The sequence below is a fragment of the Eulemur rufifrons genome, chromosome 23, assembly GCF_041146395.1.
Source record: "Eulemur rufifrons isolate Redbay chromosome 23, OSU_ERuf_1, whole genome shotgun sequence".
In the NCBI taxonomy this organism is placed as follows: Eukaryota; Metazoa; Chordata; class Mammalia; order Primates; family Lemuridae; genus Eulemur; species Eulemur rufifrons.
In genome coordinates, this window is record NC_091005.1 from 22,982,074 (window position 1) to 23,000,389 (window position 18,316).

General features: G+C 40.0%; 1 protein-coding gene across 3 annotated transcripts in view; it reads left to right on the top strand.

Moving 5' to 3' along the window:
* CDH13 (cadherin 13) overlaps positions 1-18,316 on the top strand; it is a 986,514-nt gene that overhangs the window by 461,372 nt on the left and 506,826 nt on the right. Inside the window, exon 5 of one of the 3 annotated variants that reach the window (XM_069497960.1) lies at positions 15,800-16,021. The exons of the other annotated variants lie outside the window; for them this stretch is intronic. Within the exon in view, the coding sequence (XP_069354061.1) occupies positions 15,800-15,886 (87 nt within the window). The 3' untranslated portion in view covers positions 15,887-16,021. Of the gene's footprint in view, positions 1-15,799; positions 16,022-18,316 lie in introns of those variants that run through there. 3 annotated transcript variants of the gene reach the window in all.

Consider the following 18,316-nt stretch of genomic DNA (forward strand, 5'->3'; position numbering starts at 1 on the left):
TTATTCATTCAGCACAGATGTTTTTATGGCCATAATATATTTATACTAATTCAGAGGCTTGCCATCAAATAGATAGGCACATCTCTCTGATCCGGGAAGCAGCAGAGGCCCTACTTCAGACATTGCAGACAAAAATAAGGCCTGCTTTTTCCCCCACAGTGCTCTTCAAAGGAACCATTTTCTAAAATTCAAACAACGGTGTCATCGTTAATAACATGGAGTTTTCCTTTTCTTTTTCTTATCGTCTTTTCCAAATCAAGGGCAGTAAATGTGAAAACTCAAATGACGTCAGGCCCCTGCAGTTTCTTCAAAATGCTGCTCTCAATCTCGTTTCTTATTATCTGATCCTGGTTCTGTGGATTGTCACAGAATTGACTGTTTAGATTAATTTGACTTTTAAGTTACCTTTTTATATAGCTAATTGCCACACAATCCATCTGATTAACAGTATTGTGATTCAGATCAACCACTGAGATAGATTATTACAGATAACACCCCCAGGCTATCAGCTGGGTGTTCCCTTTAAGGAGCAGGAACCTTGTAATGAACCACACACCTACCCTTTGGGCAGGGAATGAGTGCCTGTAAGACGTTAAAGATGCTACAATTTGGGATCAGTTCCCATCTTGGTCAATTGAATGAGTCAGTGTGATTTTGGAAACATCTTCAGGCTAACCCAATTTACATTATAGTTATATTTTAATTGCATTTCAAAGTCTAAATGCAGTTGATTGTGGAAACTGTATCACATCATTTAAGGGAACTAGAGCTTTCTTTTTATGGGAATGCAGAAGCACCCATCAGGATCATAACACATTGCCTAAGCAGTGAGGAAGAGAAATCTGTCCTCGAAGCCCCCTCAGAGTGTTCTAGAAAAAGTCACCACCAGCCCCCTACCAACACATGCAGTGGACTCCTTCTAGGTGACTTGCACCTTTAATTGTTTCATTCTTTCATTGTTCTGATAGTTAGAGTGGGTTCTCTGTTCCAGGCTGGGTAAATTCCAGGCTACCATCAAGAAGAGGTCCCTTCCTGAACCTAGGAGCCCACACTCCCCCAGGGAAACAAAGGAAGTGGCAATCCTAGGCCTTCATCCTTCTCATCTTATTTTTAAAGAAAAATACCTCCTTCTTCATATTCTTTGCTTTGTGCTTCATCACACCATTTTTTCACGTTCCCTCCCCCACCCCCAAGACCTCTCTGAATGTTGCATCTGCTGGTTCTGCCCTGCCGGGCGTCCTGTTTGCCTGGGAATAATCTAACACTAGGCTTCCTTTGGGTTTCTCCTCGGCCACCTTCTTCCTTCCCTCTGCTCACTTTTCCTGGATGATACTATTTATTTATTCTCAGAGCCTTCATCACTACACAAAGATTAATATTTCACAAATCCAAGTTTTATCCTTTACCTCTCACTTGAGTTGCAAATCTATTTTCACTCACAATCCCTAGACAGATACCTTGAGCTTACCATGTTCCAATTTTGATGCTTCATCTTCCCTTCCAGGTCTTATAGTCGATCTGTTTTCTCTGTCTCAGTAAAATCTCCCATTTGCCCAAAGGAGAGGACTGAAAATAATCTGGTTTTTAAAAATACCCTGGAAAAAAATAGACCATTCATCAGTTTGCTGATTCTCTATCTCTAAGCAACACTATGAATTCCTGTGACTATAGTTGAGTTAAATTTATTCCCAGCTTTTAAAAATAAAGCCAATGAAAGACCAAAGAGATTATTACAAAGCCTGTGTTCTTGAGAAATTGCTGAATCCACAGTTTTACTTCAGTCAAATCACAGTTTCATATTTCAAAAATACTTTCTAAAAATTAATGGGTTCCGTGGGGTCAGCATTGTGGGATTTATGATTTTCTAATGATGAGCCTAGATCTCTATGAGAAAGATAATGAGGTTGTTGGAGAATCGCACTGGTCAAAAAGTAGACAACAATGCCCGAACCTCTCCCATGGATTTCTGAGCAGATGTTAACATAGACACACAGAGAAGAACCTTAGCAGAAATAAGAAACAGACATTTCAAATGCCGGGTCACAGCAGTCACTAAAAGAGATATAACTTTAATTTCTCACTTGAACATGCACGGTGTTGATTTAACCAATTCATTGATGGCAGGGCCTGTGGAGCATATAAAACTGCCCCAGGTGGGGCTGGATTGTTTTTAAAGTTCTTACATAATGCACCTTCGCACATGATCTTAGATGTGCCATGATTCAAATTGTGAATTCTGTAAGAAATCTGTGTTAAAAAAATATGTTTGGGTGCAAATGATGTGTCGTTGTAGACGCATGGATTGACGGTAACAAGTGGCCACTTTGCGGGGGACGTTGATCGTGGGGGAGGCTAAGTGTGGGGGTAGGAGGCATGTGGGAAATCTCTGTACCTTCCTCTTAATTTTGTTGTGAACCTAAAACTGCTCTAAAAGAAAAGTCTTTAAAAAATAAGTTTGATTAGCGTGGTTTTCAAGTAGGTAGCAATTAGGATTGTGGTTGTCATAGAGACAGATCTGTGACAATGGAGATGAAGGGTGAGCGTTTCGCTTTATCAGAAGAGCAATTCTTTATTTTTGTGAATGTCAGCAAATGAATTTGACCCGCGAGGTGTGGACTTAGATCAAAGGCCACATTTAGCATATGGCCAATGTGGCACTTACGTGGCCTTTCAAAAGGCCAGTTTCACAGTGATAACTGCCACTAATAATCCTATAAACCGCTCCAGCTGCCTTTAGTGATGTGACTTCTGATCTGGGGGGAAGGAAAAGAGGGGTGATATTTTATAAATATCAATTTTCAAAATTCTCTGATCTGTTGGCATTAACTGATGAGCTCAGAGATGCTTGGAAACCTCCCTGCCTGCACAACAACTGTAACCATGGCAACCTGTGCTTTAAAGGATGTTGAAGATGTTTTTAAACATAAGGTGAGAAAAACAGTTTCTCCACAAATGTTTGCGTGGGATCTCATGTCTGATTCCTCCAGTACACTTGTTTCTCCTTTACTGAGGCTTGTTTCCATGCCAGAAGCTTTCCCATTGGAGGAGAAATTGGGCAACCCCGGGCAGTCGCAAATCTTGAGACCATGGCCATAGCTATGGAAGTGAGACTTGCTCGTTGCACCAAGCCTGTGTCAGCATGCCTAGTGTTCTCATATATTTTACATGAAAAATATTGGCAACTCTTTCTGAAAGCTTTTGAATTTTTGATGCCATTTGTTCCACGTGATTTTCTAAGGCGACATTGGACCGCTATACATTCTAGAACAAATTAAGTAAGACCTCAGGTTTCCAGGGTGATATGCTAATATCTTTTTCTAGATTTGATGCCGAATCCAGCTTTTCCATCTGGGATATCCATCTTCTTACTCATCATGTGGTCAACACTTGCATCCCAGTTAACAGCAAATAAAAATAACAATGGCTGCTAATTGTTAACCACCTGTTGGTACAAGGCTCCAGGCTGGGTGTTCATCACCTTGTTTTGTTGTCTTTGCCATCATCATTGCAGCAGAGCCACTGGTGCTCACCCGTAGCCAGCCCTCTTCTTCCTGGGCACACAGAAATTTCTGACTCTGTTTTCCAGCCCCTTTGCAGTCAGATGGAGCCATTGGACGACCTCTAGCCAAAGTAAGCCATCTCCACTCTCTTTCTTCCCTGCTGTGGTGACCATGGACACATTTCAGATGGTGCCAGCTGCAAGGTGGTAGAGGCTTCCTCAGCCAGGGTTCTTGAGCTCTTTTATGGCATAAAGCCCCTACCAACCACCCTGAATTCACAACTTGAACAAGAGATAAGCAAATCTTTGTTTTGTTAAGCCTCTGAGATTTCATTCGGTTTTGTTCAGTTTTTTATTTCTGCAGCATAGCCTAACCTATCTTAACCAATATCATCCTCATCATCATTATCATCACAGTAATCTCATTTATTAATTATAAAAATAAAAGCTTACCCTATGCTGAATACTATACTAATAAGCATTTTGCAAACATTATCTAATTTGATAATCACACCACCAGTATAAAGAAGACACAGTTATCTGTATTTTATAAAATCATAGCTAGTAACTGATGGGAAAGAAGTAAAAACCCAGCAGCCTGATTCCGAAGCCCATGTGCTTAACCAAGCACTATAGCATAGTGTTGCTTAAGTGCCAGGGTCTAGTACTTTAGATGCTTATCACATGTAATCCTCTGCCAACCCTGAGAAGTGGTATTATTATCTTTATTTTCCAGTGTGAACACTGAGGGTTGGAGAGATTAAATGTCTGGTCTGAGGCCATGTACCACACGCAGTGGAATTAGGTCACAACCCAAGTCCCTCTGACTCTTGAATGAAGCATCACTTATCTCAAAACTAGAGTGCCTAAGCAGGTGATTTTGATTTCTTCAGCCCTACTTCAGAAACATCTAGGGGCCCCAAATCATATATACTAGGATAGTCAGCACGGGGTTTCAAGATTTCAGGAATCTGAGTTAAACGCTCCAAGTATAAACTGCAGCTCCACCGTGCACCACTGTGTGACTTTGGGTAAGTTACTTAGCCTCTCTCTGCAAAATGGATTGAATGCGATAATCCTGGGAATGTGCATAACTCCGTGGCTAGGATCAAATAGAAACAAAGGAATTTTGTGATTAGAGGATTCACAGATAGCCTTGACCAGATAGGTTAACAGTGGTGCTGCCCCAGGTGGCTCAGTCTGTAGCTCCCTGACATCTTCTCAGGCAAGCCCTTGGCTGCTTTTCTCCTGTGAAATGAGGTGGGGGTGGTGAGACATGCAGCTAAATTCCTTTGGCCAGAAGCCGGGTTGAATCTGCAGCCCCCAGCCCCTGAAGCCCCTCTGGCATGGTTCCTCTGTCTCAGGTGCCAGGCAGTCTATGGCGAATCCTGAAGGGCCAGAGAAACAGGCTGATGAGATTCCAGGATCTGGGAAGAGAACAAATTGGGAACCTCAGGACATCTAGTCCTACAGTTCTTAGAAATCGTGAGATGTGGGCTAGGGGCTACTGGGAAAACCTCATGGGGCGGTAGTCAGAGGTCTTACTCCAATTCCTCTGAGCTGAAGGAGCAGCATTTCTCTTTGCCTTTTGGGTTCCTGAGATGAACCAAGTTACCTTCGTCCTCTAGTAGGGGTAGCAGAACCTGGGCTCCTAGTCTTGCTGGAGTGAGCAACCTGGTTTACTGGTGAACGTGTAAAATAATAGCTACTACCAGTAATAGAGACTACCAATAACCAAAGCTGTTTATTATTCTACAATGCACTTAGCACTACAAAATGGTCTCTCATACAGACTATATTGCATGTCCTTATCGAGTGGATAGTATTATAATATTATTCCCATCTTTCAGATGAGAAAACTGATGCTCGGAGAGTCTAAGTTGCTTGCTACAGATACACAGCAAAAACATGGCAGAGCTGGGGACTGAATCCAGTCTGTCTGACTCCAAAGCCTTGCAGTTGGCCGGCACACCCTCTGCCTAGCACTGAGCTGTCAGTAGATAGAGTGTCAGCTGTAATCACCAGGGGAGAGTGTTTGTGGGAGCAGGAAATACCTGTAAAATGTAGGCTAAGGAGTTGGCCTGGAGGAATTTAGGAATTCCTGAAAAGGAGGACTGGAGGCTCAAGGAAAAACGGCCAAGTCAACAAGTTACTACAGACACAAGATGGGAATGTCTCAGTTTACCCAGCAATCCAGAGAATACACCTAAAACTGATCCTCTAAGACACTCTTCAAAAAGAATTCATTTAGCAAAATAATGAAAAAATGCTGCCCAAGCTCTGCCTGTCATGAAGATTCAAAATGCACAGTAAATGATGGATATTCTAAGATTTGTTGCCGCAAAGAGTCTAGTTAGTGCACTTAACTCTGTTTCTAATTTGCTTCTGACCACAGCAAACCCCACTGACATCAAGTCAGTGCTGAAGACACTTGGGGCAGCTCTCAAAGAAAGGCATTTAAGGGAAGGTCCCAGAAGACTGCAGAGCAGGGTGCTAAGTTCTGTGCTAAGGAAGACACTTTACTGTGGAAGATGTAGTGACCACAGATGGGGAGAGGAAGAAAGGGGATAGGGGTGGGGATGGCGAGACCTTGAATTGATGATTTCAGCAGAGGAGGAAAGGAAGGATACGCAGCAAATATCAGTGACATATGCGTAAGTTAAGAAAAGATGGAGGCAGAGCCAGTTTGCAAGGTGGCTTGGAAATATGAATTGGCACCAGTTTGACCTCAAAATAGCAATTAGAGACCTGCAATTCAAAAGAGAAGGCAGAACTAGAAAATGAGGGGTTTAGGTCACTTGCTGCTTCTCTTCCTGGAGGGAGGGTGGAAAGGGGGGAACGAGGGAAGTGCTTTGGAAAGAACCTTCAGCAAGATCTCGTTATAGGGTGCAGCAGACAGAAAGGCAGCCTTAAATAAGCGGTGATGGAAGAGGTGAGGGGGTCCTCGGGGATCCAAAGGAAGAGAGTGTTTAGCTCAAAGGACTGTTTTTTAAAAGTAGAAAAATGAAAGTTGGGGTGTGCATGGTTTGTGGAAAGATGGAAACTTCCTCAGTCAGAAAACATTTTGCCATCAGCAGCAGGCAGTGATCTTGACAGTGTGTGGTTAGTGGCTAGATCTTAAACTATATTTTGGGCAAGAGAGGGTGTCCAGCAAACAAATTCACAGTAGCTGATTCCTGGCATGAAGGGAGTCAATTCTTGATGCTGTAAGTGAATAGCCAAGTGCTGCCCAGGTACAATGAAGAGAGAAATACCAAGCCTGACTGTTTTATGTAAATCTCTAAGGCATTGTTCAGGCAGGACAGAAAGGGGGTGGGGGGGGTGGGGGGGGAAAGGGGCTTGAGCAGAAATGGGTTTTGGGGACCTGTCAGCCTTGACAGGAAGAGTAATTGGGCTAAGATGAGAGCGAGGTAACACCAAGCACATCTCCAAAGCCATCCAAGTCAGCAGATAATTAACCTCTTGATTCCTCCCTCCCTTCTTTACAAGATCAGATTTTTATCTCAGAAACATTTAAACTTCAAGAAATTGTGAGGAACACAGACTTTCTGAGCCAGCTTCCACCAACATGCCATTTGATTAATTTCTGTAGTTGGGAAGGCAGTTCAGAGGGAATACAGACTGTGCTCTTACCTGCCTCATTTCCATATTTAATATATTCAGGCATGGTTATGATAGAGCGTCTCATGTTTATGCTCAACTTTGTGTCTTTTGAAGTTCATATTTAACTTCGTGCTGATAAAATACCATTTTCCGATTCAGATAAAAAAATGTCCATTTAAGCATCAAATAACTTTTGCAAAATGAGATGTTTTTAGCCTTACTATGAAGCAAAAACAAACACGTATTACTGCCATTCACAGAAATGTATTTGCAGTACTGCAAATCTCCCTGATACTTGAAAAAGTTAGAGCAATTGCCTCTTGCGCCCCATAATTAGCTCCCTAAGATTTTAGGAATGAAGCAGGTGGTATTTTTTATATTTGAAAATGCCTGTGTTTGCTGCATTTTTACTCTGAGAAGTAGGAATCCACATGAAATTGAACACACTATGTAAGGAAACACGGCAGATTTCTCCTAGTGTTTCAATCCCACTGAGGCTTACAATATTTTAACTTAGTTATTGGCAAACATGTTTACAATGCTATTTCTCTGCTATTTATTTAGGCTTTGATTTGGTACTAGATTCTCATCTTTAAATAAAATGTGGTGGTATTAAAAGAAAAAAAATTATTACAAAGTAGAATAACCTGGGCTCCCACGTCGGTTTTATTACTGGGCTGTGTGCACGTAGATATTTTGCTTACTCTGTCTGCACTCTCTCTACTCTATCAAGCTTCTTCCTCTCCTCTCCCAAAGCAAACCCCTTGTAGGCCAAACCTCATTTTCCATTGTCTTTTCCTAATTACTCTGTTTTCAAAATTATTCTCCCTCCCTCTGGTTCCCATTTCCAAATAGCTCAGCTGGGCATTAAGCACCATAATAATGGATGGTGCCATCCAAAAAAACAACAGCAAAAACAGAAACAAAATTATGAATGACTATGGCATTCTCTCCAGCAGAAACAGTTCTCCACGTGCCTCTGCCCTCCCTTAGCCCAACGTAAAGATAATAGTAACCATTTTATAAATGGATATATAATGACAAAGTAAACTTTACCCAACTTCCCCAAGATGCTGACTCCAGTATTTTATTTTCAAATTAACTTATTCTGATGGTAAAAGCAATGGCTACTTATTGTGAAATAAGTAAGTAAATAAATAAGGAAAATAAAATTAATTTGTAATTTTGCCACTCAGAGACAGCCTCTGATAACATTTTGGTGTTTTGGGGTTTATTTTTTTCTATTTATATGAGTATAATGAAATATATATTTGCGTATAACTATTTACATTTACATATGTGCATGTATAGGATTAAATTATATATTCAGATTGTATTCTGCTTTTAAAAATCTCCCTTTATTTTGTGAGAATGTTTTCTTCATTGAGTTCTTCCAAACTATGATATTTAATGTCCACGTAAAAAAACATTTTATGGGATATCAGTTTATTTAAGCTTTTACTTATTTTTGGTTATTCAGTTTTCTACCAATAATTCATTATTTTAAATAATTCTGTGATGATCATTCAGGCACATAGCTGTGTGTTCACAGTTATCTAATTTCTTAGCGTCAGTGCTTAGAAGTTGAAGTTTGTATTGATAAAATAAATGTCTTTGACAATTGACACATAATTATCAAAATGCTTTGCAAAGAAAATGAAGCTCAACTTTATTCTCACCAACAGTATATGACAAGCCTGTTTACCTTAGGCTTGCCAGCAGTGCTAAGAGTTCTCCAATCTGTCACTTTGATAGATGAAAATGATAAGGTACTATTACTTTTTTTTTTTTTTTCGTCATTTAAAAAATACTGGTGAGGTATTTTTCTCTTTCTTTTCTGCCTGCCTTGAGAAGCAGCTTTCTGCTCAGGCCATATTCCCTTTTTCTATCTGGGTGCCAATGGTTTTCCTGTTGATCTATAAAGAGTTGCTACTTGTTGTGGACATTTATCTTTTGTCTATCATATGTTTGTTGCATTTTTTTTTTTTTGCCAACTTGTTATTTAAAGTAATTTGATTTGATGTTTTGAAATACTGACTTTTTAAATCTGTATTCGGACACAATACTGTTTTTCCTTATGATTTATTTCCTTGTTTTTACAGTTAACAACCTTGGCCTATTCTAAGATCAGAGTCACCTTAATACATACATTTTTCTAAATTTTTATGGTTTCATTTTCACATTTGATTCTTCTATCTATCTGAAATTTATTTTTGATGTATAGTTTAATAAAAAGCCCCATTTGGAGTTTTTACCCTCCAAATTAATTTTCCCTCCAATTTTTTTTAATATACTCTTTTTCTGGTTTTGTGATATAGTCTTTGTAAGATGTTAAGTTCCAGTATATACAACTATTTACTTTGGAACCATCTCATGTATTAAATTTTGCAATAATCCCACATTGTTCCGATACTTGCAGCTTTATAATGTGTCCTAATACCCGGGAGGGCAAGTCCTTCTAAAATAATGTGTTATTTTCAAAACTGCCTTAGTTATTTTTGCCTTGATTTTTCCTCTAGAAGGAAAAACAGTTGTCATTTTGTCAGGGTCCCACCTCCATGACTGTTACTTGTTTTCTGAAAGCTGCTGTCACACTGTGGACATAGACAAGAAGTCAGGGATAGTGAGAAATCAGAATGTGTAGAAGTGTTTGCTTGACACAGCATTCCTGAACTGGAAGACAGACCACAGAGGAGCATCTTCCAATTTTCCAGTCAAAGCTGCTCCTCTATTTCACAAGGCGAAGCATGAGAAACTCACACAATTCATTTTCCCAAATTCCATTTTATCAGCCTTTGAGATTTGCCTGGTAGCTGTCTGTCAGTCTTAGTACTTAAAAGTTTTGAAGCTTCAAACGTATTTCTTCAAAGATGTTTTAGTTAAGAACAAGAGATTTTGCTTTGGAGGATCCTGGACAGATTCTTTTAAAAAAAATCTTTCTAAGCACCCATCCCTATAATATATCTAAATTTTGAAGGCTTACTGATGATGGAATAAATGAAAAGTCCAAGAATTCATAACATTATCTGGAATAATGGTGGATGAGAGGCATAGGAGATATAGGCATGTGTTCATTTCTTTATTGAACCAAATTGTCCAAGATTGGTGTTCCTTCTAGCTAGGTTTTTGAAAACTGAGAGAAAACAGAGCCGGCATCAATCAAAATGACAAAATTGGCAAACTTTTGCCTTGGCCCTCTTCCCTTATCTCTCTTCTCTTCGCCACAACTCAGCCTCCCCCCAGTCTTTTTACCTGCCCTTCTTTTGAAGGAATTTTTTTTTCATAAGGTTACCCATTCTATTAAAACACACTGCTCATAAATAATGTTTCCTACATTAAGATTTGGCAAGCCCTGTGCCCAGCACCGTGGCTGACGCAAGATAAGTGCACAGTAAATTTTGAAATATCTGTGTCTCGATCTTCATTTCCTTGTTTCTGTCTCCAATTTCCTATATGCCATCAGTGGATTTAGTGACACTGCAAATAGCATGCTCTTTTCCAGGCATGCGTCTCCCATTTCCTCAGAACCTGTTTGCCTTGCTGAAGCGTGCAGTCCCGAGCTATATGTTTTCAGGTAGTACCGTGGGAAGATGAACAGTTTCCTGACATCTTTCTTGCAAAGGTTTGAACACCACTTCCAGTGCAAATCAACACGTGAAATTAAATGTTTACCTTGTAGTTTTATGGTGCTATCAACTTTCTCAAAATCTCTTCCTCCACACTGTTATTTAAGCTTCATTACAATCCTGCAAGGTGAGAAAGGCCGTGGATATTAGCCCCGTTCTGGAGGGTCGCTGTTTTCAGTTGAATGTGTTCTCCAAAAACTCATATGCTGAAATCCTAACCCTCAGTACCTCAGAGTGTGACCTTATTTGGAAAAGGGGTCTTTACAGAGGTGATCAAATTAAAGTGGCTTCATTAGGGCAGGCCCTCATCCAATCGACTGTTAAAAAAAAAGGAGAGATCTGGAGACAGACTTACACACTGGGAGGACATCAAGTGAAGATGAAGGCAGACAGCAAGATGATACATCTACAAGTGAAAAAACACTAAAAATTTCCCCAAAACCACCAGAAGCTAGGAGAGAGGCCTAGAACAGATTTTCCCTCACAGCCCTCAGAAGGAACCAACTCTGGCTACACCGTGATCTCAGACTTCCAGCCTCCTGAACTGTGAGACAATAAATTTCCATTGTTTAAGCCACCTAGGTTATAGTATTTCATTATGAAGCTCTAGCAAATGAATAGAGTAGCTAATAAAAAAACAGAGAAGGCTGACTAGCTCCCCCTAGGTGGGGCACAGTTTCACCAGAGGATTGGATCTACTGAATCTTCTACTGCACGAAAGATCATCATTTTATCAGCTACAATGAGCTGGGGTCAAGGGCAGCCCACTCTGACAGTGAAGGGGTTTATTTGATGCTGGACCAGGCCAGCACCCTCCCTACCCCTCCTTGGAGTATCTTCAGCATGTCCCCAACTACATACCTTGGTTCACCGGGATGTTGCTAGCCATTGCCAGGAAAGGTTCTTGCCACTGATGTGGCCATTAACACTAATGTTCCCACAGCGGTTACCCTGTGCCAGGCTCAGGCTAAAGGCCTTACCTGGGTCCATGTAACTCGCTGTGAGCCTATGAGGTTGGTGCTGTGACTACCGCATTTACAGATCCCAACCAGAGTCTCTGGTTTTAACTTATCCCTAGTCCTGTGTTTGAACTCAGGCAGTCTGACCCTAGAGCTGGCATTTAAACCACTTTATTGCTGGGCTCTAAGTTCTTAAAAGTTTGCAAAGTATTGTGTTAAAGAGAGTGGGAGTATTTCTATGGACTCCTCAGAGCTTTTCAGGATGCCTTTATCCTGGACAACCTCTGAGAGGGTGACAGCGTAAGCCGCGTTTCCACAGCGCAGTTGACCACGGGACCTTTTTTTTTTTTTTTTTTTCCACGGGACCTTTTTTAACAAAGCGAGATCTCTTGGGACTGATGTTTCATGAACACAGTTGCCAGATAAAATACAAGACTCAGATAAATTGAAAGTTCAGGTAGACAATGACTAATATTTTAGTATAAGTGTGTCCCAACTATTACATTGGACACAGTAATATTAATAGTAAAAATTAAGTAATTGTTGATAGGAAATTCCAGTTTAACTGGGCTCTTGTATTTTTATTTGCTAAGTCTGGCAACCTACATGAAGGATGTTTTGAAAAACATGGAGTACATAGCCAAAGCTCCCTGACTCTCTCTCTCCCCCTGGACATTTTTATTTAGGAAACAAACAAAAATCTGCCCCAAACTGAGGTTCTGCCCTTATCCCCTGCCTTGTTACCTTCCCAACATCCGTTTTATTATCCTTCACCCAACCATCAGTGGAGCTCCTATTGGACTCTGCTTCTTGTCTTTTATGGCTTAGGACCCACTATCATAGAGCCAGAGACCAGGCACGTACTTGGTTATTCCAAAGCAAGCTCACACCAGCCTGAGATGTGGCTAACAATTGCAACAGTCCTCCAGCTCCCACCCAAGGAAAAGGAGAAGGACGTATGGGGACAGATGTACATAAAACCCAAATCTGATGCCTTGAGGTGGGTCAGTATGAATTCTGTTCTGTGGGATCTCTCTGCTACATTTCCATTCCAGGGGAGTTGAAGGCTTATCAAGTTTAGGAAGAAATGGATTTCTAAAACAGATCAGGTCACTGGAGCAGGTCTTGAATCCTGAATCCTGTCACCCCTCTCATTTCAGAATCCCTCCTTTCCTATTAATGCTACATGTGATGATAACACTCAAAGACATGCATAAGTCCCATCTTCTTACGGGGAATTACCTTTCTTTTTTCCTTTTTAAAAGATTCAGTTGTCTTTCTGATATATTCAAGTTATTTTGACCAATGTTTCAGAGTTACTTAGAGCTTTATGGATTGAAGAAGGCAGAAATAAATGACTACTCATAATTCAGAACATCTCTGAGCTACAGTGATGTTTACATTTTCTGGCCACGAAGAGGACCCTTCATGCTAGTATACAGAAACTCAATTCAGATTCCAGACCTGCAGTGTCCACCTGTGACTACTTAAATTTGTACTCAATTATCATTAAATTAAATGAAAAACTTGAGTTTCCAAGTCACACTAGCCTCAACCACGTAAGGTGAGTAGCTACTGTCTTGGACAATGCAGATACGGAGTGTTTCTGTTATCACAGAGAGTTCTACTGGACATCCCTGTTCTAGATTCTCATTGTCTCGGCTTCTCTGTTCTGTACAGTGAAAAAGGTTGATACAGATTAGGGTTTTTTCAGCCTCGGCACTGTTGACATTTTGGGTCAAATAATAATGTGGGGACTCTCTTGTGCATTTTAGGATGTTTAGCAACACCCCAGCTAGATGTCCTGTGCATCATATGATGTTTAGTGGCACCCCTCCTCCAGGTTCAACAGCTAAACATATCTCCAGACATTGCCAAATGTCTTCAGTGGGGCAAAATCACCCCAAGTTGAAAACCACTTATTTAGATTATATCAGATGTCATCCTCCAGCACTGATAGTTCAAGATTCTTCTTGGGACAGTAATTTTCAAGCATGTGAATTTTCTGGCATTTCATAGATCATTATAGAATTGTAAGAATATTTCCAGCTACTCATGCAAATTACTGTGGCCTTGATTATCAATTTAATATTTGGATCACTGGGCCATTAAAATGCTGATTTGAAATTCAGTCTTCTATTTTTAAAAATGATCACTTTGTGAGTCATATCTGTTATGTGGTTGATTTTATTTAAATGGACTGTATAATTCTGCCCACTCTGTGTTTATGAATAATGCTTTATAGTTGAATGTCAGAATGCCTGCTAATGATCTTAACATTCATAGCTTAGGTCTATAGAATCCATACAGTCATTGACAGGTTGGCTTTGTTTTTTGTTTTTTTGTTTTTTTGGTTTTTTTTTTTTTCATCTTCCACTCCTTTTTTCCAGAGTGAGACCCTTAATTAGTACTCATTAAGATACACAAATAGCCTGGCTTTGGATCCTCTGAGTATCTGGTTTACTCTCCTCTAACTTATTAAAGTTGCTTCTGGAAGCAACATAGAAACATGGACTTATTTTCTGAATCAGCATGTTCATGCATCTCATTGTGCAAGAAAAATATACTGTGGTCAAAATGGATGTATATTTTTGCAGAAATATTTGTTCACAGGACCCGAATACATTAAGACTCAATAAATGTGCCACTCTATCAGTGACTGTGAAATTGGAATCTCACATCAGAGCTAATGTGGTGGTGGCTCGGTTTGGGAAGCTGCCTTGAGGAGGCCAGGGATTCCAAGGCACGCAGGACAGCCTTTGGGATTTGTAGTCCCATTAATATGAAATCAATATAAGACTAGAGACCTCTTTGTGCTCCAGGTAGTGTCCCAAACACTGCATGCTATTATCCCCTTAAATCTCTCAGCCCTACCAGGTGAGTACTAATATTACCACCATTTTACTAACAAGAAAAGGAAGTCTCACTGCAGAGGTGTTAAGTAACCTGCCTAAAGTCACAGAGCGAGGATTTGAATTCAGCTCTCTATTAATAGATTTCTGGAATTGCAATCTTCTCCATTACCTACCTTGCTTCTAGATTTAGAATAAAATACGAATCACTGAAGTTTTCCACTTAAAAGAGGCATTCCTTAGCATCAAACTAAAGTTGGTTCAACATGTATTCCTATCCAAGTAGGTTAAGTTTTGTAAATTTGCAAGTGCTTATAATGGATAACAGTTGGAAAACAATTTACTTTAAATGATTACTTTGGGCACATGACTTAATCCATATATTTTCTGTAGTTCTCTGTACCTTTCAGAGCACAATTACCTTCCCTTAAAAGTAAACTTTGTTTTACTTAGTGAGAAAACAGTGACTTTGGAGCATGGTGGTTATTGTGTTTTTACATTTCATTAGGTTCATTGTAGTTTACAGGTAAGGTTTTTTAAATACAAAAGTATTCTCTTCATCACACAACACTAAATCAGCATATTTTAAGAGAATTGAAATGGTTTTGAGGTAAGTTTATTTTTTGCTCTTCTAGTCTTTGGAAGAATTTAAGTACAAATGGAAAAATCAGTTAAAATCAGATCATAGATATATTCTCTTCTGTGTCTTTTCCTTCATGCCTATGAGGTTAGAAACAAACAAAACTTCCTGGCAACATTCCTAATAAAGCATATAATAATCTATTTTCTTACAAAAGAGTAAGAAGGAATGGAATCAACTTAAATGGCTTAGAGCATCAGAATTTTAATCCAAGACTCACGATTTGATGGTAGCTCCGTGGATGACGCCAACTGAAACTACATCAGGTCTGTCCAAAAATGTCCCAGCATTTACGTTTTCTTCAGTTATAATCTAAAAGAAATTGTATATTTGCAGTGTGTGCTTTGCGTATCCCATGTGACAACACGCAGGGTCCCGGCATCCCATATTATCCTGGATCTGTCCAGATCCTCAAAGCCATGTCCCATTTTTCACTTGCATGGCTGTAAGACTAAGCATGCCAATCTTAATTCCAGAAAAAATGGTCACTCTAGGTAATCGTTCTTTAAAACAAACAAGCAGACAAAGGCTGCTTAATCTGTGATGCAGAAGTCATTTGTTGGTTTGTTTCTTTTAATCCGTAATTTACAATAAAATGTGGCTATTTTTTATTCTCACAGAGAAAACACAATCCTATTAAAAGTGAACTCTCAAATGAAGGCATTACAGCAGATTTAAATTCATGCATTACAATTTTGGCAATTTAATGAACATCCTATTTGGAGACATTATTGGTTTAAAGAAATAAATCACAACCATTTTATTTCCCACCAGCATCGCGTATTTCAAATCCATTTTTTCAACACAATGATGCGTTTAAATAAATTGTCTTATCAGCTGAATTTTGATCACACTATCGAGTATTTGAGACAGAAATGTGTAATCAGAGAGTCAAAAGTCATCACATCTATCTCTGGCTCAATAGCCAACAAGAAATGAGGCCTTAGGCAAGTCATTCAGTCTTAGAGATTCAGCTGCTTCTCAGTCCAAGGCAGGTGTTTAACTGCAGTGCCCAACATCAAGTAGGGAAGCTTGTTCCTAGCGTTGAGTGAGTCCCTGTTCCCACCCTCATGTCTGGATGTGGCAGGTGTACAGTGGGAGTCTTCCTTGATAAGAAGCTCTGGGTGCTTCGAGGGCAGGTGCACGGGACCCCACGAAGGGTCTATGGTTAATGCCAGAAGCCCCATTAAGCTTGAAGCTTCTCTGACCACATCGTGGGCTACAGTCACTTGACACTTTCACTTTTCTTCAATAAGGCAAAAACACTCCTCAGTTATGTCACCATTATAACATACTTAAGCTAGAATCTTATGCCTGGCTGGTTTTGTGAGCTCAAAATAGGAGAAACTCAGGAAGGTTGAGTTGAGCTGAGCATTGAAAAGGGGGGGAAGAGGAGGTAAGGACAACCAGCAGCCAGAGAGCCCTGAGGAACAGAGGTTCTTAACCTGGTGTGTTTGCCCTCAGTCCCTGGATGGACATTAGGGAGTCTCTGAACACCTGACATGATAGCCAAAGTGTGTGCACATGTCCGTGCATGTGTGTGTGTGTGCATGTGTGTGTAGTTTCTGGAGAAAGGACCACAATTTGCATAGATTTCCCATAGAGATGTTGACTGTAGAATGCTTAGAACCTTCCAACTGGGTGGTCGTTTGGAGCACTGCCTTTGGGCCCAGAAACCCTGATTTAGAGTCCGTTTCTTCTACTAATTAGTGGAAACTGGAGCTGAGCTACCCTCCAAGTGTGCTCTACCAGGGTCACAGGATTGTTGTGGGACTACGTGAGAACACGTGAAAAGTGCACATTGTCTGGTACTTGGGAATTGCTCAATAAATATTAGCTATATCCTAACAAATATTTTATGGAGGCCCTTAAACTGAGCAAAAGCAATTGTGTGCGATGCATTCATAAAGGAAGTGATGACTAACTAATCCTCCCTGCCTCCTCCCAGTCATGCCCTATGTCACTTTATAGTCTGTCTCCTTCTGGATCTTTTGCTAAAGAATGACAAAATAAAGCTCCCTTGGTCCTGATGGCTCTGGTCTCCCACTGAAGCCATAATCTGTGTATTGTCAAGGCTGCAGGAGAAGCTGGAAACGTTATAGTGCCAGGTTTAGATCCCTTGGCCTTCTCTCTGCCATGGGTTTGCTGCGCTCTGCTGGGAATTCAAGTTCTCTTTTGTTTGAGCCCCTCTGGGACATTTCTGCGAGTTTTGTTGAATGTTGCTGCGTGTTTTCTGAAAGATCTCCACGTGAACGGTGAAGATCATAACTGCTTCTGGTCTCTATGCTTTGTCCTTTAAAGCCTGTGGACACCCGAAACCCTCAGTCCTGCCACACTGTGATCAAAAGGATTGTGTCTAAGAATTTACACTCCAAACACTAATTGTGATAGCTAACATTTGCATCGTTCTTTGGGGTTTACAAAGTACTTATATTTTCCCACTTAATCCTCACTTAGGACTAAAAAAGTCAGTGACACTAATGGGAACGAGCGAAAACCAATTTCAGAGAGTGTTAAATACACAAAATTAAAAAGTGAAATGAGACTGATTTCCTCTAGTCACGAGGAAAAATTTGTCTCTTTGCGATCTTTTTTTCACATATGTAAAGGCATTTACATTTTCACTTTTCTGAATTTTCTGCCTTTAGTTTGCCCTCTTGTTTTAGATTTTCAGTGTCACTGGGCAATTGGAGCCATTCTCTGCCTGATTCATGATGAAAAAAGAACTTTTAACCTGCAATGTCCACCTGATTAAAATTAGTTTGGATTTTTCAGATAAAAATCCTTTTTTGTTATGATAAACATAGCCTTTATCTTAACTAAGTAGGAAGAAATATTTAAGGGAACTTTTCATCTTATTTATATTTCAACCTTAAAAAAGGAAAAGAGATATAGTGAAAATTTTCAGGCGTTTAAGTGGGAAGTGCTTTATTTGAGATAAACACAAAAGGTTTTAAGTATTGTTGATATTAGTCAGACATAGCAGCTTTTGGCTATTGTCTGAAGAGCTCTCGTCTACTGAGCTGCAGACCTGTGACCTCTAGATAAAGTTTCAAAATGCAGAAAATATTTATCTTCTTGCTATGACCTTCCATGCACAAGACATGAGCCATGGATTTGTTTCCTAGGGAACTAGT